The sequence below is a fragment of the Aegilops tauschii genome, chromosome 2 (genome assembly GCF_002575655.3).
Source record: "Aegilops tauschii subsp. strangulata cultivar AL8/78 chromosome 2, Aet v6.0, whole genome shotgun sequence".
Classification (NCBI taxonomy): domain Eukaryota; kingdom Viridiplantae; phylum Streptophyta; class Magnoliopsida; order Poales; family Poaceae; genus Aegilops; species Aegilops tauschii.
In genome coordinates, this window is record NC_053036.3 from 502784602 (window position 1) to 502810708 (window position 26107).

Below are 26107 nucleotides of genomic sequence, written 5' to 3' on the forward strand. Positions count from 1 at the left end.
AAGCAAACAAATTTTGCAAGTGATGTACAAAATTTGAAAACAGGAACATTTTTCGTAAAAAAGATATGTTTTTGTAAAATGTGAACATTTTTTGAAAAAGAAAAAGAAATGTGAGAAAGAAAAATGAAAATGAAAATAAAAGAAAATCGGAGAAAAAAAGAAACAAAAAAGAAATAAGTAAAGAAAATAAACAGAAAAAGGAAAAAAGAAACAGGAAAAATAAAAATGAAAAGAAAACAGAAAAGAAAGAAATCCCAGTTCAGGAAGGTTCCCAAAACCGCAAAAACCGGTTGGAAACCTCTACAAGGTTCCCAAAACCGGGAACGCTGAAAAGCGCTTAAACAGGCGGCCCAATATGACCTATCGGATCGACCGCGCCTGTGCGAACCTGTGACATCTTGCCGCAGGGAGCGGCAAATAGGAAATTCCAGACGGCACAACCACAAGAAATCAAAAGAGCATCCTTAAAATAACATGAAGGGCCGAAAACGTACATTGCTAATCAAAATGCGCATGGGCGCACCCACCAGAAATGAAAGGAAAGTACTGCCGTTCCTGGTTCTCACACGACTATCCCTCTCGGAGGCCGTGGTGATAGACCCAGTGCAAGGCCGGTGTCTTGCGCGACGCTTGTCGGCTTGATGGTAACAGGAAGTAGAGAGACACAACATTACCCAGGTTTAGCCCTCTCGAAGAGGTAAAACCCTACGTCATGCTTGTATTGTATTGATTGTGAATTGGGTACAAAGTATAGGATGATCTATCTCGAGATCATATGAACGAATCCAATTTGCCTCTACTGACCTAAACCCTCGGCTTATATAGGGGCCGAGGGGTACCTAGGGTTACACATGGTCGGTTGCATCTAGAGATAAACATGTCGAATATTTGAATATGCCTTGAAGAATACGCAAGTGTTCAAAGGATTCCACCTTGAGTTCGTCGAGGGCCATAGTTTACGTGGCCTATTCTTCGATTGTCGGTGGTCCTTTGCCCTTCCCATGAACGATAGGCCGATGTGGAGAATACCCCTAACCCGGGACACCGTCAGCAGCCCATGAACTAGTCTTCACGCCGAGGACAGTGAATTACTCCTCGGGACAGCGTTTTCTTTTGGTCTTCGGCCTCGTAGGCGAGTTTGACCTTCCAAATTGACTCCATATCCGAGGACTCCTCGGGATTGGAAGCCCTTATTTAATATTTCATGTTTGGCCTACTCTTTTACTCCTACCATGTGCTGACCCCAGTAATGATATACTATAGGTAATTGGGGCGTCTTTTAACAAGGCCCCCTATGAAAATAGTGTGTTTTTATCGGATGCAAAGACCCCTGATTGAGGACTCCAAGTCCGAAGTCTCTTACGCCAAGGTCGAATCCGTATAGCCCGAGATTCGATCGTCGGTATCCCGATACCTTGTTCAATCTCGTTACCGGCAAGTCTCTTTACTCGTTCCGTAACACATCATCCCGTGATCAACTCCTTGGTCACATTGTGCACATTATGATGATGTCCTACCGAGTGGGCCCAGAGATACCTCTCCGTTTACACGGAGTGACAAATCCCAATCTCGGTTCGTGCCAACCCAACAGACACTTTCGGAGATACCTGTAGTGCACCTTTATAGTCACCCAGTTACGTTGTGACGTTTGGTGCACCCAAAGCATTCCTACAGTATCCGGGAGTTGCACAATCTCATGGTCTAAGGAAGTGATACTTGACATTAGAAAAGCTCTGAGCAAACGAACTACACGATCTTGTGCTAGGCTTAGGATTGGGTCTTGACCATCACATCATTCTCCTAATGATGTGATCCCGTTATCAATGACATCCAATGTCCATGGTCAGGAAACCGTAACCATCTATTGATCAACGAGCTAGTCAACTAGAGGCTTACTAGGGACATGGTGTTGTCTATGTATCCACACATGTATCTGAGTTTCCTATCAATACAATTCTAGCATGGATAATAAACGATTATCATGAACAAGGAAATATAATAATAACCTATTTATTATTGCCTCTAGGGCATATTTCCAACAGTCGCTGCTATTGCTAGCACGTGCACATGCAGCTCATCAGTAGCTCTTTAGGCCGGATCAGTTGGGCTACAGTTGAGGTGAGCCCCTAGTTTGAAGGATGCCGACGAGGGCGGCTCGGCCTCAGGAGTGAGCCGGGCAACGGTTCGGACGACCGCAGCAGCGGAAGCCGGCGGCGGCGACTCACGATGGCGCTGCAACAGAGGTGGTGAAAACAGCTGGCGAGGAGGGCCTCGGAGACGGCGGCGGCGGCGGCCCAAAGGCGGCGTCCTCCAGACGGCCAGCAGAGGCGGCTCAAGGCCGTAGGGGCGGATTGCTCAGCTGGCTCAAGGCGTGCTCGTTCGTGACGGCGGAGGTCCTCGTGAGGTACAGCAGGGTTGGCAGCGGGTCAGAGAGGCACCGTCTACGGGCGGCTTAGGAGGACGATAATGCAACAACGGCGGAGGCGATGGCGGGTCGATGAGGTCAGGCCCGGGCCACGTGGCCGGGTGTGCGGGCTCAGACGACCGCGGATGCGGGCTCGGGCGGCTCCATCACAGGTAAAGCAAAGTGCGACGGCGACGGCTCAGAGGGAGACGGAATTGAATCCGCGTCAGTAGGCGCGGGCGAAACCAGTGGCGTGACCCAACGGAGTATAGAACGGAATCTGCGGGCGAGGCGGCAGAAAAGGCACATGGCCAGCTTGAGGATGAAGAGACGCCCTGCGGCAGAGGCTGAGGCAGACGACGGCTTGCAGGGCTCGGCGACCGGCGGCTCAATGCGGTGGCCGGCCTCCATGGAGGAGTCCGGGTCGTGGCCTCGAAGCCCGGATGGCGGAGGAGTCCAGATCGCTACCTTATCCGTTTCCGGGTCGTGGCCTCTGGCCCCTTTTTTTGTACTCTTGTTGGTCTCGGCGATTTAGATCCTTGCGCTGATCAATCTCGGATAGGTCTTCGACTTGCAGCAGCGGCGGCGCATCCGATGCAACCCTAACTTTTCTTGAACTTTAACCTTGTATATTCTGTTTCAACTGTTCATTGACGGTGGAAATCCTTCGATGCTAGTGGCAGAAAACTTCACAGTGGTCACGTGAAATCCGTTGTGTATGTGAAGCTTTAGCACTGGTTCTTCATCATCCCAATGATTGCAAACTTCTCAACCCTGAAAGATATCCCTTCAAGAACTCAACACCACCGTGCGCCAACCCCATGGTGGGCGCCAACTATCGTGGAATTGTCACGGCAGATGTCCTAGTGTGAGGACTTAGTCGCGAGGCCAACGCACCTATGTGGTAGCTTGAGAGGGGTTGATCGGGATGAGAGACGCGAGGCGGATTAACACACAAGACAAGGGTTTAGATAGCTTCGGGCCCCGGGAAATATCATCCGGTAATAGCCCTACATGTTGTTTGTGGCTAGGTCTCATTATGCTCATGAGGGAGTTGCTGTATAAGTCGGCTCTCCTAATTGTGTCTAGCCTTAGAGATTATTTCTTGTCCCTCTTGGGGTGCCCTGCCCCTCCTTATATAAGTTGAAGGGAAGGGTTACATGACTAGTCCTAGTAGGATTAGGATTACTCTGTTACAAGTGGAGTCCTAGTCTTGCTTCCTTTGTAAGGGAATATTCCTTATGCTTCCTATTAAGCCGGCCCACCATAACATGAGCCGGTCGTCTGGGCCTTGGGCCTTGTCATCCGTCTGACCCGCCGTCGGGGCCATCAGTGAGTCGCCAAGCTCGTGAGTCGTTAGACCAGTGAGCCGCCAGACTCGTGAGTCGCCAATCCTCCGACGGGTTACCAATGAAACGCCAAGTCCCAGCCGGGTCATACCGCGGGGTATATCCCCGACAATACTATTTTCTTGTTTTTTGTGTGACATAAGGCAAATCCCAGACGTCGGTCGTCCCTGAGTTATCGGAGCAGTACACAATGTGGGGGTGGGTGGATAGGAAATTGAATCCTGAACCGATCTAATGTCAACCTCCCAGAGAGATCGTCTCGAGGCTGGTTTTATGCCGGTGAAAGCACAGGTTTACTCCCAGAGGGGGGGTGGGTTGTTGTATCACGAGGAATTTCCAGTACACAATGCGTTGCTGTATCAACTGTACGTCTGGTTGAGGCGGCTGGGATGAACTCAGAGGACACACAGTCCTCACCGTATTCCTCTTGAGCTAAGGTCACTTAGTCCTCGCCCAATCACTTGTGGCAAGTCTTCAAGGTAGACTTCCAAAACCTTCACGGACTTGTTCATCGGCACACCACAATGACTCTTGGTGTACTCAGAACGTGACGCATAACCGTCTGGAAGAATGACAGTCTTCAGAGGTAACCGGCATCAGATCACACAGATCAATCTCTTTAGTGATACTCAATCACTTTGGCCCTGGGTTTTTCCTCACTTAGGATTCTCTCAAAGTCGTCAGAGGATGGGTTGCTCTCAAATGACAAGTGTTTGAAGTTCTCTCAGAGCAGCCAACCGACAAGTGGTTGTGGGGGGCGGCTATTTACAACCAGGGGGCAACCCAACATGAATTGTCATAAATGCCCTTCTCTGATTCGACCATTGTCAGGATAAGGATCCACTCGACAGCTGGCCCGCGATGCAGCAACGGTCGGAATTTGAAATCTCAAATTTGCCGAGGCACTCAATTTCCTCAGGCTTGCCAGGCTCTCCGGCAGGCCCCTTGGCGGCGTCCTCAGCAGCATCCTTGGCGGCCTCCTCGGTGGCGATCTTCTCAGCCTCCGCCGCGGCGTCCTTCGCGACATCCTCGATGATGGTGTCTATGTCCTCCGGGTCCGCCAAGGGAGGATCTGGATATCGAGTAGGGGATGAGGCAAAGCCGAGACCAAGATTCAGAAAGAAGAGAAGAAGAACAGGGACGGAAGGCAAGTGACTTACCCGTGCCGGGCTGGGAAGAAGAGACCCCCTCCCCGCCAACATTTGGCGCCGAGGCGAAGCCACCAGCGCCCGAGTTCGCCTCCTCCTCCGTGTGCATGGGCTCGGTGCTTGGCGCCCTTGCCGGGGACGCCCCTCGGGGCGGCGTGGTCGATGGGGGCGGCCTGTTGGGGGTAGCCCTCAGTGGCTCCTCCTGCTGCCGTCCTCCTCCTACAACCACGGCAAGGTCAGCGCCAAGGGATCGTGCCCCCAACACGCGTCGACGAGGGATGAGTGGTGAACTTACGCTGGGGGATGTGCCGGGGGCTGCTGTCCGGGCTGCTCAACACCACCAGCGGTGTACCGGAAGCGCTGGCCGCCCGCCAAAGCCCTGGCCCTCTTCACCCTCTAGGCCAGCGTCTCCACATCCCTGCAAAGATGGAAACAAAGCAAGATAAGCGGCACAATCTGTGTAACGCCCCGAGACCGACGCTTCAGAAGACTTCCATATTTTTGTGATCTCCGTGTGTTTCTTTTGTGCTTGCTCTTTTATTTTTCATTGCATCATGCCATCATGTCATTAATTTTTTTAAAAACTCAACCAAGTAAATTGCATGGATCTTTGATCCATTTAAATCGAGGGAAATGCACATGGTGATTTCTCTTTATAACATATATCCTCCCAATATTATTAGGGAGCTATATTAAAATATTCCATTAGTTGGAGTTCACCATAACACACTTGCAAATATCCCAATGCCTTTGTTATCTTAATTCTTGGTCTCCAACCTCGCCATATTTTTTTTTCATCATATTCCGGAGCTCCACCAAAAATCCGAACATTTTTGGGACGTCCCAACCCTCACTTCCTATTCAAATCATTTGAATTTAAACCAAATGAATTTGAATTTAAATCTTTCAATCATGGCCTTTTCTATTTTCTCGGAACAAGCACGTTTTTGTGAGTCCCGAGAAATTATCCACGGGTCCAACATCTTTCCCTAACCCTCTCTTTCTTTTCCCTTTTCTCTAATTTCTTTTCTGCCAAAGAAATAAGGGAGAGAGAAGAGAGAGACCCCCAGCCGGCCCAGCTGGGCCTCCCAACTCCAAGCCGGCCCATCCCCGCGGCCCACCTAGGCCCAGCCGCGCCCAGCTCTAACCCTAGTCTCTCTCCATCCCCATCTCCCGCACCGCCGCCAGTGCCCGACCCCCTCTCCCTCTCCTCGCGCCCGATCCCCATCTCCCCCTCCTCTCGCTCTCTTCCTCGTGCTGGTCCCCATGGCGTCGCCACCCACACCCACCGCCGGCGCCCTGCAGCCGCCGCCGTCTTGCAGCCGTCCCGCGCCCGCATCCATGCTCCGGATCGAGAGGAGCTCGATCCCGAGCGCCTTCTGCCCGTCCATGCCGCCGTCCCCGTCGCCTCGCCAAGCTCCATGGCGCCGCCTCCGAGCCCTGCATCCTGCAGCTGGCCGCCTCCAGCCCTCGTCCGCGGCTGCGCCAAGTCCAGCAAGGCGTCGCCGTACCCGCTGCCTCCCGCGTCTCCTCATCGCGCGCTGCGACCACCAGGAGCTCCACCGCGCCTCGATCCTCCTCTGCTCTGCCTCCGTTGCGCCAAGGCACCCCGGCCACCCCTTCCTCTGCCGCCAAGACGTCGTTCTGGCCGTCGATCCCATCTCCTCCGTCCATCCCCATCGCCCCGCTGCCGCGCCGTCTTTTCACCTCCTGCCTGCGTCCCTCTGCACCGTGCTGCCCGAGCCGCAGGGATCTTGTGCCATGGCCTGGACTCCTCTGCGCCCATGAGCCTTGACGCCCTTGCGGCTGCCCGCGAGAGGCCCCTGTTGTCTCGCTTGGTGTTGGTTTAGTTTTAGATCAGCAAGAACGAGACGCCAAGACCCGTACCCAGACATTCAAGCATCTTCTCCGAGAATTTTGCCAAGTACCACGACGATGCGCCAAGTACCTCTACGACCCGTGTACGACTACGTGATTTCACCAAGTACCCCTCGGATGCACCAAGTTCGACTACTTGGACCACCAAGTTCCTCTACCGATGACTCAAACGACTACGAAACGTGTACCACTACCGTCGACCCTCGAAGACTCTGTGGACGTCAAGTTCCTCGCCGTGACCCCGAACATCTACGGAATGTGTACGACTACGAAACATGTACCACTACTTCCACTACCGTCGCGAGAACGACTACTTCCCCTACGACACGTGAACAACTACATCCACTTCGAACGCGTTCCGCCCCGAATGCACGCTTCGAAGGTATAACCCCGAGACGACGTCCGAGAACGAATGCGTGTGTGTTGTAAGAGATGCTCGTGTTTGCACCATTTCCGAGAGAGGTCTTTGCACGTTCCTCGATTGCCATTCCGCCGTACCGTGGGAACCCGGAATCCGGGAGCACCCCACCATCCTTGCATGACACGCTCACGCCCACTTCTTTTGCACCGGTATCTCCGTGAGCTATCGGAACCGATATGTTGCCGTGGCACCATTTCCGTTTCACTGCCGTGGCACCCTTTTTCTTCCACCACGGCGACAAATGCTTCATAACATGCTCATGTCAACATTTTCATTAAATTGCATAAAACTTGCATATGTCATTCGCATCATGATAACAACATTTAAATGTTTAAAATTGTGTTTGCATTTAAATTGCTATATGACATGAGGATTTTCCGGTATTGTCGTTTGTTATTTCCGGCCTCATTTAAACTTGCCTAGATAGGTTGTTTAATTATGCTTCACCTCTTGCCATGTTAATCAACATTTAATATTGTTGGGTACATAATGAGATAGAACTAAATAATTGATGTGGTGTTGCGTCAATATGCAACGAGTTGCATATTGAGCTCCACTTAACTTGTAGTTTTGCTTGTGCACTTTGCCATGCCATGCATATTTAAACCGGACATGCATCATACTTGTTTGTGCATCATGCCATGTGTATGTGGTGGTTGTTTACTATGTTGTTTGTTTCTTTCCGGGTTGCTTCTCTCGTTAGCTTCGGGTTCGTTCCGGAGTTGTGAGGATTCGTTCGACTACGTCCGTTTGTCTTCTTCATGGACTCGTTCTTCTTCCTAGCGGGATCTCAGGCAAGATGACCATACCCTCGAAATCACTTCTATGTTTGCTTGCTAGTTGTTCGATCTTTTGCTATGCCGCGCTACGTACCACTTGCTGTATCATGCCTCCCATATTGCCATGTCAAGCCTCTAACCCACCTTTTTCCTAGCAAACCGTTGTTTGGCTATGTTACCGCTTTTGCTCAGCCCCTCTTACATCGTTGCTAGTTGCAGGTGAAGATGAAGATTGCTCCATGTTGGATTATGTTTATGTTGGGATATCACAATATATCTTATCTTAATTAATGCATCTATATACTTGGTAAAGGATGGAAGGCTCGGCCTTATGCCTGGTGTTTTGTTCCACTCTTGCCGCCCTAGTTTCCGTCATACCGGTGTTATGTTCCTTGATTTTGCGTTCCTTACGCGGTTGGGTGATTTATGGGACCCCCTTGACAGTTCGCTTTGAATAAAACTCCTCCAGCAAGGCCCAACCTTGGTTTTACCATTTGCTACCACCTATCCCCTTTTCCCTTGGGTTCTGCAGACTCAAGGGTCATCTTTATTTTAGACCCCCCCGGGTCAGTTCTCCTTCGAATGTTGGTCCGAACCGAGCAGCCTGCGGGGCCACCTCGGGGAAACTCGAGGTCTGGTTTTACTCGTAGCTTGACTTATCCGGTGTGCCCTGAGAACGAGATATGTGCAGCTCCTATCGGGATTTGTCGGCACATCGGGCGGCTTTGCTGGTCTTGTTTTACCATTTTCGAAATGTCTTGTAAACCGGGATTCCGAGACTGACCGGGTCTTCCCGGGAGAAGGTTTATCCTTTGTTGACCGTGAGAGCTTATAATGGGCTAAGTTGGGACACCCCTGCAGGGTATAAAATTTCGAGAGCCGTGCCCCCGGTTATGTGGCAGATGGGAATTTGTTAATATCCGGTTGTAGAGAACTTGACACTTGACTTAATTAAAATACATCAACCGTGTGTGTAGCCGTGATGGTCTCTTTTCGGCGGAGTCCGGGAGGTGAACACGGTTTCTGGGTTATGTTTGACGTAAGTAGGAGTTTAGGATCACTTCTTGATCATTGCTAGTTCACGACCGTTCCGTTGCTTCTCTTCTCGCTCTCATTTGCGTATGTTAGCCACCATATATGATAGTGCTTGCTGCAGCTCCACCTCACTACCCCATCCTTTCCTTTAAGCTTAAATAGTCTTGATCTCGCGGGTGTGAGATTGCTGAGTCCTCATGACTCACAGATACTTCCAAACAATTGCAGGTGCCGAGGATACCAGTGCAAGTGATGCTACCGAACTCAAGTGGGAGTTTGACGAGGACCTTGGTCGTTACTATGTTTCTTTTCATGTTGATCAGTAGTGGAGCCCAGTTGGGACGATTGGGGATCTAGTAGTTGGGTTATCTTCTTTTCTTTTGGCTTTGACCGTAGTCGGTCTATGTGTGTACTCTGATTGATGTATGATTTATTTATGTATTGTGTGAAGTGGCGATTGTAAGCCAACTCTTTATCCCATTCTTGTTCATTACATGGGATTGTGTGAAGATGACCCTTCTTGCGACAAAACCACAATGCGGTTATGCCTCTAAGTCGTGCCTCGACACGTGGGAGATATAACCGCATCGTGGGTGTTACAAGTTGGTAATGAGAGCCATTCCCGACTTAGGAGCCCCTGCTTGATCGAATCGCTGGCGTTGTTGAGTCTAGAACAAAAATGTTTTGAGTCTAGGATTATATATATCGGAGAGTTAGGATTCTTTTTACTCCTCAGTCCCTTCGTCGCTCTGGTGAGGTCTCCTGACGTAGAAGTTTTGACTCTTCTCTCCTCAAATTTCACTAATTTTTTTTAGGATCACGCGGGTATCTTGGAATCGTTCCGATGGTTTTGTGACGAGAACATTGTTCTTGGTGCCTCCTGACATTTAGGGGTTGTGGCAGTGTCCCGGGGAGTTGAGCTCCGAGGTGTTGTCGTCACAATTTTATCGTTGCAGTTCTAGAATACCTGAGTTTCGCCGACATCGAAAATCTCTTTTATGCAGTTGTTGGTGAGATCACCTCGACGCCACCCAGTACTGGGGCGGGAGTTCGGGAGTATTACCATAACTCGTATAACAGATGCTTTTCGAAGGTTGAGGTAAATGATTTCCGAAGGTTTCTTGGTTATGTGTTGACGGATGGATACAGCTGGAACTAGGGATTGTTAGTTTGGGTGATATATTTTGTGTCCCCTGTATCCCCAACACCAGATTGCATAACCAGAAAGTTTCGGGAGTTTATAAGTGGGAATTCAAGTAGCTCCTAGGATATCTTTCCGACAGATGCATGATATGAGATTGGGGTTCGACGTCTAGTGGTCCGCCTTTCCACGGTTGGTTTTACAGTGGTCTCGTAGTGTCTTAAAGAGTCCTTGGCTATGCCGACTCGGGGACGCTTCATATGTCATGTGCACTGCCTTGTACATGATGGTGCTGTACGATCGAGCCCGTGTGGGCCCCACCACAAAAACTTCGGACGAAATCTCTATCATATGTTTGTTCCGGCTTATTCTGCAAGCCAAATCCTTTGTTTTGTTTTATTTGTGGTATTCGAGTTGCTTCGAAGTCAAATGTTGAATCCATATTTTTCCTAAACGGTGTTCTCATATTGCTATGTGGATACTAATCCTTCTTGATCATCGAGTTTGCCATCTTAATTCTATCTCCAACCGGTGCGTTTCTCTTCGAGATGATCCCATCATTCTCCCCATTCGGAAGATCAATAATAAGTTTTCTCAACGTAGTTTGTTTCATCTGTCCCAAGGTGCCTTTGTTTTCCCACCCTCCCACCCTCTTTCTTCAAGGACTCAGATTTCTTAATCATCTATCCATCTTATGGATGTGAAGTTTCTCCATTCTTTTCCATCAATGTTCTTACCCGGTGGTTCTCATGAAGATGTTCTTCAAGTTTATCATTATTCGTTCTCTTTCTTCTCCAGTGGACTAAATTCAAGCTTTCGGTGTTGATCATATTCCCTTCCTCGTTTCAAGTGTTTTCGTATGTCGGTGCATCTCTTAATCATTCCCCGCTTGCTACTCAATTGTTCCGGAGTGCTGAAGATATCTCTGAAGATTCGTGTTTCCACTCTGCATCAATTCTAACTATTTCGAGGTTGTTACCTCATTCAAGCCATTTAATTCAACCGGTGCAATCTCATTTTCAAGTAATCATTTCAACGGTGTTTCTTTTGAGTGGGACCTAACCCACAGGTCTTTTCCAGGATCTTACCTGACTCATCTAATTCTTTTCGGAGCTATTCCTAAATTCTTTTCGAAGTTTGACGTAAGAATGAATTATCATCAGTCATGTCTTTCTCCAAGATCTTTTAAATTCTTTTCATCGTTGGTTCAACCTTTCCAATTTTCATTCCGGAGTGCCTCAAAAATTCATGGTGGTGCTTCTCATCATCATTCTCAATATTTCAAGATCAAGGTAGAGATTTCTCCTAAATCTTGGTCCGCTCTCTTAAAAATTCATAGTTCTAGCTTATGCCATCCTCTCATAATTGTTTTCCAATCGCGCAATTCTTTTCATACCCACCCGGAGCATTTCATGAGTTGTTTTCATTTCTTGATCATCCAAAGGCCATCATTTCAGAAGATTTCTTTGTTCTAAGTTTTCAGCTTCGTTCTCCAATTATTCTAAATTGATGTCTCTTCGTTCATCTCCATATTCTCCCAGTGCATCGTTCAAGTATCCTCTAGTCAGCTCGTGATCTATTCGTTCTCATGTATCTAATTTCCCTCGAGTATTTTCGCGCGTTCTTTAATTCTTATGGTGTTTCGTCCTCTTTTCTTCAATTGTTTTCAATTCTCGCGGTGGTTCGTTCAAGATTTTCTCTTCCTTCGTTATCATATCAATTTATTCGTTGTTTCAATCCTACCGGTGGTTCGATGAAGACCTTCACAAGTTTGCGCAATATCTATCTTAATCTTGTCTACGAGAATAAGTAGTATGCCAAATCCATTGCTTGTCATCAATTTAATTGGTGAAGGATATGCATAACATAATTCTTATTCTTGTTTCCTCCAAGTGATTAATTCCTTATTCCGGAGGTTCGTCAAAAATTCTTGGTTCCAAGTTGTTCATTTTTCTTTCCGGAGCTCCAAGTTATTTCAATTATATCATTTCAAAGATCCATCTAAATCATTGCAAGGATTCATCCTGTTCTTTCAACTTCTCCTTCTTTTATCATCCTTTCATTACCGGAGTTCTTCATGGAGGCTCTACATGGTGGTTCATCAAAGATTCTTTTTATTCTTCAATTGTTCTTCAAGATTTCTCTCGAAGTTAAGATCTGTCAAGCTATACTCTAAAATAAACATGGTGCTCAACACATGTTTGACTTGAGGAGTTCAAGCATTCTTCATCTCGCATTCCGAAGTGCAATTCTTTCTTCCTGATCTTTTGAGGTGGTGTTATGTCATTTTTGACAATTTCCTTCATGTTTCATGATTCACAAGTTGTCAGGAATGAGATAATTAAATCCATCATTTTCTGTTCGTTCAAGAGATCTTTTCAACCAATCAATCTCTTTGTTGGAATTATCTTGGGTTATATTTCACCTACAGCCGTCCCTAAGGAATGTTGCTAATTGTGGTGTCTAACAATGATCCAAGTTTTCTCCTATCCTCTCGGCGAGAGAAGATTTCATCTCTTCGTTGATCTCAAACAAGCAATTGTTTTCATTAGTGGCAAAAATTTCACCTCATAATTTTGAGAAGTTTTCCATAAGCCCACTACAAGCTTATTCTTTTCGTTGTTGGTTTTAACAACTCCGTTCAATCCTACTTCGTAAGGATGCTCTTTAAAAATTCATTTATGGTAGGAGATGTTGGTTTCATTCTTCGTTCTATTCACTCCAACATCTAACTATCATGCATTGTTTCCGGAGGCTTTGTGATGTTGCTCTCTTCGACTAATGATCTTGTTTTGTCAAGATCATGTAATTTTTCTTTTTTTTATCCGTTTAGCCGGAGTGTCGTGTTTTCATTCGAGTTCTCTCATCTTATCAAGTTTTTTTCTCCTTCCTCAACCGGAGGGCTGTCTGAAATCTTTCTTACCCTTTGTGCCATTCTTTCATTAGTTCCGGAGGCAGTGTGCTATTGATTTCATTAAGTATCCTCTCATCTTATTAAGTTCATGTTCAATTCCTTGCATTTACAGTCGGAGTGCTGTCCAAATTATATCATTCTTATTCCTTCCCTATCTTGTTTTAACCGGAGTGGGTTAAATATCTATCTTGTCACTTAACCTCTTCGTTCTCGTCGTATCCCAGGTTCCTCTTATCTAACGGAGTGTTTGCAATCGCGTTCATCTCCATTGTATTCTTCTTTAAATTATTTTAACCTCTCAAGGTTCGTGGTTTCACTCGTTTGTCAAAGAAGCAATTTGTTTTACCTCTCCGGTGCCATCCTAGATCTCGGGACGAGATCCTCTTGTAGTGGTGGAGTGTTGTAACGCCCCGAGACCGACGCTTCAGAAGACTTCCATATTTTTGTGATCTCCGTGTGTTTCTTTTGTGCTTGCTCTTTTATTTTTCATTGCATCATGCCATCATGTCATTAATTTTAAAAACACTCAACCAAGTAAATTGCATGGATCTCCGATCCATTTAAATCGAGGGAAATGCACATGGTGATTTATCTTTATAACACATATCCTCCCAATATTATTAGGGAGCTATATTAAAATATTCCATTACTTGGAGTTCACCATAACACACTTGCAAATATCCCAATGCCTTTGTTATCTTAATTCTTGGTCTCCAACCTCGCCATATATTTTTTTCATCATATTCCGGAGCTCCACCAAAAATCCGAACATTTTTGGGACGTCCCAACCCTCACTTCCTATTCAAATCATTTGAATTTAAACCAAATGAATTTGAATTTAAATCTTTCAATCATGGCCTTTTCTATTTTCTCGGAACAAGCATGTTTTTTGTGAGTCCCGAGAAATTATCTGCGGGTCCAACATCTTTCCCTAACCTTCTCTTTCTTTTCCCTTTTCTCTAATTTCTTTTCTGCCAAAGAAATAAGGGAGAGAGAAGAGAGAGACCCCCAGCCGGCCCAGCCTCCCAACTCCAAGCCGGCCCATCCCCGCGGCCCACCTAGGCCCAGTCGCGCCCAGCTCTAACCCTAGTCTCTCTCCATCCCCATCTCCTCCCGCACCGCCGCCAGTGCCCGACCCCCTCTCCCTCTCCTCGCGCCCGATCCCCATCTCTCCCTCCTCTCGCTCTCTTCCTCGTGCTGGTCCCCATGGCGTCGCCACCCACACCCACCGCCGGCGCCCTGCAGCCGCCGCCGTCTTGCAGCCGTCCCGCGCCCGCATCCATGCTCCGGATCGAGAGGAGCTCGATCCCGAGCGCCTTCTGCCCGTCCATGCCGCCGTCCCCGTCGCCTCGCCAAGCTCCATGGCGCCGCCTCCGAGCCCTACATCCTGCAGCTGGCCGCCTCCAGCCCTCGTCCGCGGCCGCGCCAAGTCCAGCGAGGCGTCGCCGTACCCGCTGCCTCCCGCGTCTCCTCGTCGCGCGCTGCGACCACCAGGAGCTCCACCGCGCCTCGATCCTCCTCTGCTCCGCCTCCGTTGCGCCAAGGCACCCCGGCCACCCCTTCCTCTGCCACCGTGACGTCGTTCTGGCCGTCGAGCCCATCTCCTCCGTCCATCCCCATCGCCCCGCTGCCGCGCCGTCTTTTCACCTCCTGCCTGCGTCCCTCTGCACCGTGCTGCCCGAGCCGCCGGGATCTTATGCCATGGCCTGGACTCCTCTACGCCCATGAGCCTCGATGCCCTTGCTGCTGCCCGCCAGAGGCCCCTGTTGTCTCGCTTGGTGTTGGTTTGGTTTTAGATAAACAAGAACGAGACGCCAAGACCCGTACCCGGACATTCAAGCATCTTCTCCGAGAATTTTGCCAAGTACCACGACGATGCGCCAAGTACATCTACGACCCGTGTACGACTACGTGATTTCACCAAGTACCCCTCGGATGCACCAAGTTCGACTACTTGGACCACCAAGTTCCTCTACCGATGACTCAAACGACTACGAAACGTGTACCACTACCGTCGACCTCGAAGACTCCGTGGACGTCAAGTTCCTCGCCGTGACCCCGAACATCTACGGAATGTGTACGACTATGAAACATGTACCACTACTTCCACTACCGTCGCGAGAACGACTACTTCCCCTACGACACGTGAACAACTACTTCCACTTCGAACGCGTTCCGCCCCGAATGCACGCTTCGAAGGTATAACCCCGAGACGACGTCCGAGAACGAATGCGTGTGTGTTGTAAGAGATGCTCGTGTTTGCACCATTTCCGAGAGAGGTCTTTGCATGTTCCTCGATTGCCATGCCGCCGTATCGTGGGAACCCGGAATCCGGGAGCACCCCACCATCCTTGCATGACACGCTCACGCCCACTTCTCTTGCACCGGTATCTCCGTGAGCTATCGGAACCGATATGTTTCCGTGGCACCATTTCCGTTTCACCGCCGTGGCACCCTTTTTCTTCCACCACGGCGACAAATGCTTCATAACATGCTCATGTCAACATTTTCATTAAACTGCATAAAACTTACATATGTCATTCGCATCATGATAACAACATTTAAATGTTTAAAATTGTGTTTGCATTTAAATTGCTATATGACATGAGGATTTTCCGGTATTGTCGTTTGTTATTTCCGGCCTCATTTAAACTTGCCTAGATAGGTTGTTTAATTATGCTTCACCTCTTGCCATGTTAATCAACATTTAATATTGTTGGGTACATAATGAGATAGAACTAAATAATTGATGTGGTGTTTCGTCAATATGCAACTCGTTGCATATTGAGCTCCACTTAACTTGTAGTTTTGCTTGTGCACTTTGCCATGCCATGCATATTTAAACCGGACATGCATCATACTTGTTTGTGCATCATGCCATGTGTATGTGGTGGTTGTTTACTATGTTGTTTGTTTCTTTCCGGGTTGCTTCTCTCGTTAGCTTCGGGTTCGTTCCGGAGTTGTGAGGATTCGTTCGACTACGTCCGTTTGTCTTCTTCATGGACTCGTTCTTCTTCCTAGCGGGATCTCAGGCAAGATGACCATACCCTCGAAATCACTTCTATCTTTGCTTGCTAGTTGTTCGCTCTTTTGCTATGCCGCGCTACCTACCACTTGCTATATCATGCCTCCCATATTGCCATGTCAAGCCTCTAACCCACCTTTTTTCCTAGCAAACCGTTGTTTGGCTATGTTACCGCTTTTGCTCAGCCCCTCTTATATCGTTGTTAGTTGCAGGTGAAGATGAAGATTGCTCCATGTTGGATTATGTTTATGTTGGGATATCACAATATCTCTTATCTTAATTAATGCATCTATATACTTGGTAAAGGATGGAAGGCTCGGCCTTATGTCTGGTGTTTTGTTCCACTCTTGCCGCCCTAGTTTCCGTCATACCGGTGTTATGTTCCTTGATTTTGCGTTCCTTACGCGGTTGGGTGATTTATGGGACCCCCTTGACAGTTCGCTTTGAATAAAACTCCTCCAGCAAGGCCCAACCTTGGTTTTACCATTTGCTACCACCTATCCCCTTTTCCCTTGGGTTCTGCAGACTCAAGGGTCATCTTTATTTTAGACCCCCCCGGGTCAGTGCTCCTTCGAATGTTGGTCCGAACCGAGTAGCCTGCGGGGCCACCTCGGGGAAACTCGAGGTCTGGTTTTACTCGTAGCTTGACTTATCCGGTGTGCCCTGAGAACGAGATATGTGCAGCTTCTATCGGGATTTGTCGGCACATCGGGCGGCTTTGCTGGTCTTGTTTTACCATTTTCGAAATGTCTTGTAAACCGGGATTCCGAGACTGACCGGGTCTTCCCGGGAGAAGGTTTATCCTTTGTTGGCCGTGAGAGCTTATAATGGGCTAAGTTGGGACACCCCTGCAGGGTATAAAATTTCGAGAGCCGTGCCCGCGGTTATGTGGCAGATGGGAATTTGTTAATATCCGGTTGTAGAGAACTTGACACTTGACTTAATTAAAATACATCAACCGTGTGTGTAGCCGTGATGGTCTCTTTTCGGCGGAGTCCGGGAGGTGAACACGGTTTCTGGGTTATGTTTGACGTAAGTAGGAGTTCAGGATCACTTCTTGATCATTGCTAGTTCACGACCGTTCCGTTGCTTCTCTTCTCGCTCTCATTTGCGTATGTTAGCCACCATATATGATTGTGCTTGCTGCAGCTCCACCTCACTACCCCATCCTTTCCTTTAAGTTTAAATAGTCTTGATCTCGCGGGTGTGAGATTGCTGAGTCCTCGTGACTCACAGATACTTCCAAACAATTGCAGGTGCCGAGGATACCAGTGCAAGTGATGCTACCGAACTCAAGTGGGAGTTCGACGAGGACCTTGGTCGTTACTATGTTTCTTTTCATGTTGATCAATAGTGGAGCCCAATTGGGACGATCGGGGATCTAGCAGTTGGGTTATCTTCTTTTCTTTTGGCTTTGACCGTAGTCGGTCTATGTGTGTACTCTGATTGATGTATGATTTATTTATGTATTGTGTGAAGTGGCGATTGTAAGCCAACTCTTTATCCCATTCTTGTTCATTACATGGGATTGTGTGAAGATGACCCTTCTTGCGACAAAACCACAATGCGGTTATGCCTCTAAGTCGTGCCTCGACACGTGGGAGATATAGCCGCATCGTGGGTGTTACAATCTGAGGAGGCGGAGATGACAGAAAGGAACAAGACACTTACTCGTCCTCCACCTCCTCTTCTGCTGCCTTCCTCTTCCTCCTTGGGCTAAGGGACCCGAAGTCAAAGACGACCTCCGCGTCGACATCTGCCAGAGGAGGGGAAGAAGGTGGAGTCTGTCCACGTTTGGACGAAGAAGAGGCAGTTGCTTTCTTCTTCGCCACCGCAGCCCTCACCAACTTCCTCGCCGCCGCGGCCCTTGTCTGGCGTGCGGACCCCTCCTGGATCTGCTGCGGTTGCATGGCCCGTGCGGCCGTTCCCGCAGCCCCTCATGTGCAACCTTAGGGTCTGCGGCGGGTCGAGCTCCATCTCCCGAGCAAATGGAGTGGGAAGACGAAGACGGCGGTGCACCGGCCGGTGCAGCCTGATGAAGAATTCATGAGGCTGATCCCCGACGTGGCCCTCCATCGGGGGAGGGGCTGCTGGTGGAGGCGAGACCGATGCGCCGCCCCGTCCTCCTCTTCCCCGAGCGCCACGACGACCTCGCCCTCGCCCCCTCCCCCTTCCTCTCGTGGCCGGCGCCGCCGCCACGAGCTCCTGGGGAGGAGGGGCGCGCTGTCGAGCGGAAACCCTCGACGCCACTGTTGAAATACCGCCGCGCCCTCCCGCCATAGCAGAGGAAAGGAAGGAGCCAAGATGGGAAGAGATGGATGATGTAGGATTGAGGAGTGCCCAAAAACGCATGGCGCTTATGTGTGGCCCAGGCCCGGCGGCTCCTGTCGGTGTACAAAAGTAGGGGCTCTCCTTTTGACCCCTTAACTCGTACGCGGGCAGTCAGAGCCACACCTGCGGCCACACTTAGCAGGGCAAGGGACGGAAACCAGAGCACCAGACAAACAGAGCAACGCCAAGACCAGAGACACAAAAAGCAAGAAGGCGAGGCAGACTCCCCCGACAAAACCCTTACCGGGACGGCCTCCGCAGCCCCGGCAAAAGTCTTGCCGGGGCAACTTGCGTGGCGCCAGTAGAGCACGCCTTCCTCGAGCCTAAGGGTACCAACGCCACCAACGACATCGAGGCCAAGGCTCGGAAGGCACCTCCGTGGTGGCATGCAGATCTTTGTGAAGATCATAAATACGCAAGACCAGATGAGGACTAGAAGACGACGACCCTCGGCAAGATCCTTGCTGGGGAAATCCACGAGACCCCTGGCAAGACCCTTGCCGGGGACGACTACGACGCCACGACAAGGCCCTTGCCGGGGTCCCGGCAAGACCCTTGCCGAGGACAATGGTGGGGCCGCAGCCGGGCCTGCACCTGCCAAGACTCTACCGCCGTTCCCATACAGCTGCCAGCCCAACCAGCTGGACAAGCGCCTGCGTGGCGACGTGCAGCTTCCAAGCCAACTCAGCAAGCACCTGCGTGGTGGCATGCAGATCTTCGTGAAGACTCTACCACCGCGCCACCTCAGCTGTCTGCCTGCCTACATGGCGCTGCATGCATCGCTGGCCCGGGCGCGTGTCGAAGCGAGGCGGGGCGGCGACGGACGGGACGGGCCTCATTCCCGTCCCCGATAAAGCAAGGGGACACCTAAGCGATGCATTAAATGCGTCTTGTCATGTAATACGGGCGATAAGCTCATGATACTGTAGACCTTTCCACCTCATATGTGCCACTGTGGCGACTCCTTTTGCCTATAAAAGGAGGCCCGAGGCGACCAGGAGAGGGATTCGGCTCTTTTGAATGATGCAGCCTCCATAGCTAGTTCGAGGGCTCAAGAACACTCTCAAATACACACCAAAGCAGGACTAGGGTATTACGCATCCTCGCGGCCCGAACCTGGGTAAACAATCGCTGTGTCGACTCCTAAACCTGCTCTTCTCACAACCCCGCGCCCGCCAACTGTAGAAGGGATTCCAGTGATCCCATAGGTGTCGTTCCCCCGACACAACAATAACCTTTAGCCCAAACAAGTTGCGGGTATGCTAGAGCTGAAATCCATCAGATCTTGCAACCAACTCATGGTTCTCTCACGTGAATAACCAGCTTTCACATACCCTAGCCCATGGTGATATTTCAGTTATTCATATCTCTCTTTACGGACTCCTCCCATGTCAAGTTTGGTCAACCACGACCTCTCTTGACATTATCAGCATGCTTTAGCCATCCGCTATGCAATTGAGCTTCTGGAGACATGCGCTAAATATGCCCAAACCATCTCAGATGATGTTGGACAAGCTTCTCTTTAATCGGTGATACCCCAACTCTATCCCATACATCATCATTCCAGACCCGATCCTTCCTTGTGCTACCACACATCCATCTCAATATGCGCATCTGCGCTACACCTAACTCTTGAACATGTCGTATTTTAGTCGGCCAACACTCAGCACCATATACAACATTACGGGTCGAATCGCCATCCTATAGAACCTGTCATTTAGCTTTTATGACACTCTCTTGTCACAGAGAACGCCAGAAGAATGGCACTATTTCATCCATCCGGCTTTGATTCGATGACTCACATGTTCAGTAATATCACCGTCCTTCTGCAATATTGACCCCAAATTTGTGAAGGGTGGGAGCCAACAAAAGCCTCTAAAAAATTGTGTTTGAGGAATAGACTATTTTTAGAATTCTTGCACTTAAAGAGTTGGGCTCCTCAAGCAATCTCCATGCCTGTTGAGCTAGTGGAGCAAGATTAAAAACTTCCAAATCTCGGAACCCTAAACCTCGCACAATTTTGTCCCAGACATCACGTCCCAAGACACCCATTCGACTTTACGTTGACCTCCATTGTACCCCCAGCAAAACTGTCTAATCATCTTCTTTAGATGCTAACAATACCTCGAGGAAGCTTGAAACAACTCATAGAATAAACTGGAATGGTCTTCGATTAACCAACTAACTGCGAGAGATGGTCTCTTTGCTCGAAAGAAATGCGAAACTTTTTAAAGATTATCAGTCATAGCAAAGATGGAGTCATCTCCCTTCTTGGACTTTGGAAAACCTGCCACGAAGTTCATCAATAGAGAATAGAGAGGAGAGCCCTGAGCTTCAAGAAGAATTTGATTTCTCAAATCTCCGTGCTTAGGCACAACAAGACGTTCTTCAAAGAGCGCCTATCCTTCAATCTCCAGATAGTAGCATTTGGACTTGTGAATGCTGGATTTAATGTCCTCTATAACCTTCTTGATCATACCATCAGAAAGATGAGGTTTGCAAATTTGATCTTTAAGGGTTGGAGTGACTTCAAGGCCAGCAAGATAGTTATGAGGAACATTTTCAAGGTTGCTTCCGAAATTGATTACAAAGAGAAGGATGAGATGATTCAAGAACGAGATGGTGGGCGTGGTTGCCGCTGTTCAGGTACGGACATGGACGCATCTTGTGGGGGACAATGGAAGCAGCGTGGACGCGGAGGAGGAAGTGTACGAAGCTAGCTAGGCATGACACATCCCGGCGAGGTACGCGTGATACCTCTAGATTTGTTGCTTCTTCGTGTGATTCCTCTAGTTGGTTCAGTTTCAATATAATGGTTCGCTGAGATTATTTTCCTTGGGGGCTAGTTGTAATCAAAAGAATGGAAACCAGTGGACATAGGCGCTTGGTATCTGATTTCTGCATGATCAATCTCCACTTCAACTCTAAATTAGTTTTATGTTCGTGTGTTGGACAAATTTCTAAGAAAGGCTGGAGTAGAGTAAAAATACACGATTACATGAAAATGTGATTGTTTTCCATGTCAAATTCTTAGAAGTTTTTGTCCCCTGGTAATTTATAATTTTTTTGCCATGGAAGCTTAATAACAATTTCAACAACTCTTCACAATGGAAAATTGTTGGTATTCATTTTGAATTGGACCATGGCAAATTCATTGTCTTTACCATTGCGTTTTTATGTTTTGTAGATACCAAGGCAAATTATTTCTTGAACTTAGTATGTCAAATTATATTTGTACTTATGATGGCAATATTTACAAATTTTCGCCATCTCAAGCTTAGTAAACATTTCCAACAACTGTTCACAATGGCAATTATAGGTATTCTTTAGATCTTCTGCAATTTTATGATTGATACAATGGACATGACAACTTTGTAGGTGCATAGGAGATAATTTTATTTCAAAAATCATGTCAGTTTTGTGTGCATATGAATTTGGCTTCATCCAATATGCATGTTGTTGCCATTAGTTTAGTTAATTTTGACATGCAAACTTAGATATGTTTGCCATGAAAACTTTTAGTTGTGTTGCCATGGTAAACTGAACATGTGTTGACACGACAACGTACGATGTGTTTTACCATGGAAAGTTAAATACACTTTGCTATGACAACTTAAGAAGTGTTTCTGCGATGGCAAATTAAGATGTGTTGCCATGGCAAGTTTTACTCTTTTTTTCACATGCCAATTAACAAATGATTTTTTTGCCATGGCAACTTTTATTATGCTAGCCATACAAAAACTTCAGATGTGATGCACTTGCCATGGTAACTTAAGATGTGTTTATGCCATGGCAAATTAAGATGTGTTGTCATGGAGAGTTTTGAGTTTTTTTCACACGGCAATTGTCAAATGCTTTTTCGCCATGTCAACTTTAATGTTAGTCATACAACAACTCCACATGTGCTGCACTTGCCATGTCAACATAAGATGTGTTGCCATTGGAAGTTTAGATGTTTTTCCTACACGCCAATTTAAAAGATGATTTTTTTTGCCATGGAAAATTAGCAATGCTAGCCATATTACAAATTAAGATGTGTTTCCATGGCAACTTTTAGATTTTTTTTCTACACACCATTTAAAAAGATGAATTTTATTTTTTGCCATGGCAAATTTACTCTTTTTAACCAATGCAAAGTTATTTGCTGACCATGGAATTTTTATTGTTTTAGTCATGGAAATTCATACTTCATACCATGGCAAATTCATTTTTTGGACCATGGCAAACTAACTGTTTGCACCATGTCACTTTCTTTTTTCTTCAACCATGGTAAAGTTACTGTTTTTGACCATGGCAATTTTGTTAGTTAGACCATGGAAAATTTACTCTCTTAACCATGGGAAAGTTATATCTTTGACCATGACATATTTACTGTTTGAACACGGAAAATTCATACTTTACACCTTGGCAAAACCTTATATTTTAACCATGGCAAACTTATTGTTAATGTTAGTTTTTTTCTTAAACCATGGCAAAGTTATTGTTTGCACCATGGAAAAATAATTAGCCATGGCAAATTTACTTTTGAACCATGGCAAAGTTATTCCTTTAACCCATGACACCTTTTGGTTTGAATCATGGCAAATTCACACTTCATGACACAACAAATTCATTTTTTATGAACCATGACAGATTTTTTTTCATGGCAAAATTTCCTTTTTGTTTGGACCATGGCTACTTATGTACTTTTTGACCACAACAAAATTATTATTTTTGGACCATGGCAATTGTATTACTTTAAACATGGCAAACTTTTTGTTTGGGCCATGGGCAAATTTATTACTTTAACCATGGCAAACTTATTGTTTACACCTTCATGTCTACACCACTATGGAAACTTTTTATCAGACACACCATCAAAAATTCTTTTGTTTTTCTAAATTATTTTTGAAACATGGCAAATTTGTTGAATAGAGCATCGTAAAATAATGTACATCATGGCAATTTTGATCCCATGGCTTTTGTTGCATGTCCCCCATGGCAAATTCTAAAATTGTCTTCTTTTTGGTTCAAAGGAACATTTTTTTGTTCAAATATTAGTGTCGTTTCAAGATTTGCCATGCGTGTTAGAGAGATTTTTTTTCACGATTTACTTGTTTTTTAGCCATGATGAAGTTCTAAATGTAGCCATGTGGCGTTCTTTCTTCGTTATATACCGTATGATTTCCCCCTTTTTTACGTTGTTTTTTTTTCCTGAAACTAATAGTAACATTTGTTCTTCATGGCCATTTTTATCATCTATAGGATGGCAAAAAACCACCTTAAGTTATTTCAACATATATGTGATTTTTTTAATTGTGAATATGAAAATCTTTCTCGCGCCGGCTTTTAACATGGTAATTTTTTCCATACTACTATACGTACTTTAAAGAATTTTCGACATGCCTTTTTACCAACATTTTTTGCCAAATTCATTTTTTTTTCAAGTGAATGACGACTCGTGCAGACTGCTTGAGGCCCAATACAGAGGCTATGGCATGTGCTGTCCTATTTGCTTCATGTCCACGGTGTTAAATTGTCGTTGTACTGAATTCTCTCATTAGCGCTCGGCAATCATATCTAACATCGCACTGAAGGCAGATCGAAGGCGCCGCCGACGAGAGGCAAGCCGCATGCCGCCTGTTCGCTCGCAAATTGGGACAAAGGGGTAACGGAAGAAAGTGGATTTTTTTTCTTGAAGTATTAGAAAATGGATTTCCGTGTACCTAGGTTCCAAAAATTCTCTCCCGGTAGATTTCCTAGCTTTCTTTTGTGCATAATAGATTTTCTAACTTTAATCACCAGCTTATAGTATATTTGTGAATATAACGATGATTGTCTCTTTTCTTGGCGGGAAGGTAACGATGATTAGTTACACGTCGATTCCATGCAGTTGAAGCTGAGCAACGAGAAGAAATTAATCATCGATAACAACGTGTCAACACGGATGCAGCTTCGTACCCAACAATTCCAGAAGATAGAACAGTGCACTTGACTGGACTTGACGGACGCAGGACACATTGCCAGCCCATCTCAAATTCTCAATGGGCCAATCTTTATTGTGATCACTGATTCGATTCTCTTCCCTAAACACGGACGGTACTGCTCGATATATTTTCTCAACAGGAGTTGGTCAATAATTTCCCGTGTGCCCATTGATTAGCACAGGTACTGCTCGGTGGTTAGTCGTCCTGATCGCGAGCAGCCCGCGATTGGCCTGCTGCACCCATCCACAGTACGGATGCGCCCGAAATGACAAAACTGCCCCCCGTGCACGTACGGAGGGAGAGCTAGCTGAACCGGGCCCTGGCATTGGCGAGCAGCCCCCCGCGCTGACGAGGCAACAGGTTGGACCGGCACAACGGGCACGTCACCTCGCCGACGTCGATCCACCGGTCGATGCAGCCTCTGTGGAAGGCGTGGGAGCAGTTGCCCAGCGGCCGCACCTCGTCCGTCAGCTCCAGCCGCTCCAGGCACACCCTGCACGTACTCGCGTCGCCGTCGTCGTCATCGTCGTGGCGACCCGCCGGTGCCGGCCTCTTCGACGTCGACGATCGCGATCGCTCCGCCAGGTGCACGGCGAACTCGACCGGGGGCAGCCGCTGCTTCACCGTCTCCGGAAGCGCGCCGTCCCGGTTGGGACGGCGGCGGCCGCCGCTGATGAGCGCCGCGTGCTCCTCGGGGGTGTAGGGGAACTCGTAGAGGCCGAGGAGGCAGAGGATGAGCACGAAAGCCAGCGCGGTGGCGTGGAAGAACCTGAACACGGCGGCGATGGGCCGGGGCACCGCGTTGCAGTAGCACACCAGCGGGAAGGTCATCGCGCACGCGCGGCGCGGCCAGCGGGCGGGCGGGCGAGAGCACTTCGCTGCCGTCGGAGCGCAACGGGCAGCAGCCAACCAGGTGGACGCCGTGCGTGCGTGCGCGCGCGTTTGGGCTTCACAAGGCAAAACGCGAGTGGGTACACCAACGGCGCATCTATAGGCTGAAGAAGTGAAGAGGAAAAGCGGCTTGTTTTATCGTGTCTGGCGAGGTGCGCTCGCGTGTGTCGACCGGGGGTCCAGGAAGTGGACCGGAAAGGGCGTGCCGTTGCGGCGTGGCTGTCGCGCGCTCGAGGATTTCGTGTGGGCAACGTCGTCGCGGGCTGACCGGCTCTCATGTCACGGGCTCACGGCTCCCCGTGTCCATCAGTGTGGTGCGGGGTCACTGTGACTCCTCCGTCCACTGTCCTCTCTCTCTCAGCACGCCAATCGCGAACAGAATTAGAGGGTGTCGGCTGGGCACGTGCTCATTCGATGATTTGGTGCAAGGAGACCGGTGGCTGGAACACCGTCTTTGTTTCCGGTTGGGGCCTGTTCGGCGGCAAACCGCGTGCTGCATAGAGTATTCACAAGTTTAGCATGATCCGAGTTTAGGTTTGGCATGTCGTGCGTGCGATGTCACGCAGGTTTGGCGGCCACCCGGCAACGTTGGCATTGTGTAACACGACTATAGGCGAGCTTCGTCAGGGACTCCGTCTCCTTCTGCCTTTTTCACATGTTTCGGCAGCTTATTTAATTTGTGAGCGTCCACGTATAGTCTTGTCGGCTCGTCGCTCGCCCTTATGACCACTCTATGGCGCTCTGTGCCATTTTTTAAAGCGTTGAATCTCAATCTATACTCAATACTACCTCCGTTTCGGTGAATAAGTCATAACAAAGAATGAT

At 48.0% G+C, this 26107-nt stretch overlaps 1 protein-coding gene across 1 annotated transcript; it reads right to left on the reverse strand.

Annotated features, from left to right (window-relative positions):
* Window positions 1-24321: 24321 nt before the first annotated feature.
* On the reverse strand, window positions 24322-25428 carry LOC109760160 (RING-H2 finger protein ATL57). Its single transcript, XM_020318991.4, has one exon. The coding sequence runs from the start codon at window positions 25220-25222 to the stop codon at window positions 24695-24697; it is 528 nt and encodes a 175-aa protein (XP_020174580.1). The 5' UTR covers window positions 25223-25428; the 3' UTR covers window positions 24322-24694.
* Between the last annotated feature and the right edge of the window lie 679 nt (window positions 25429-26107).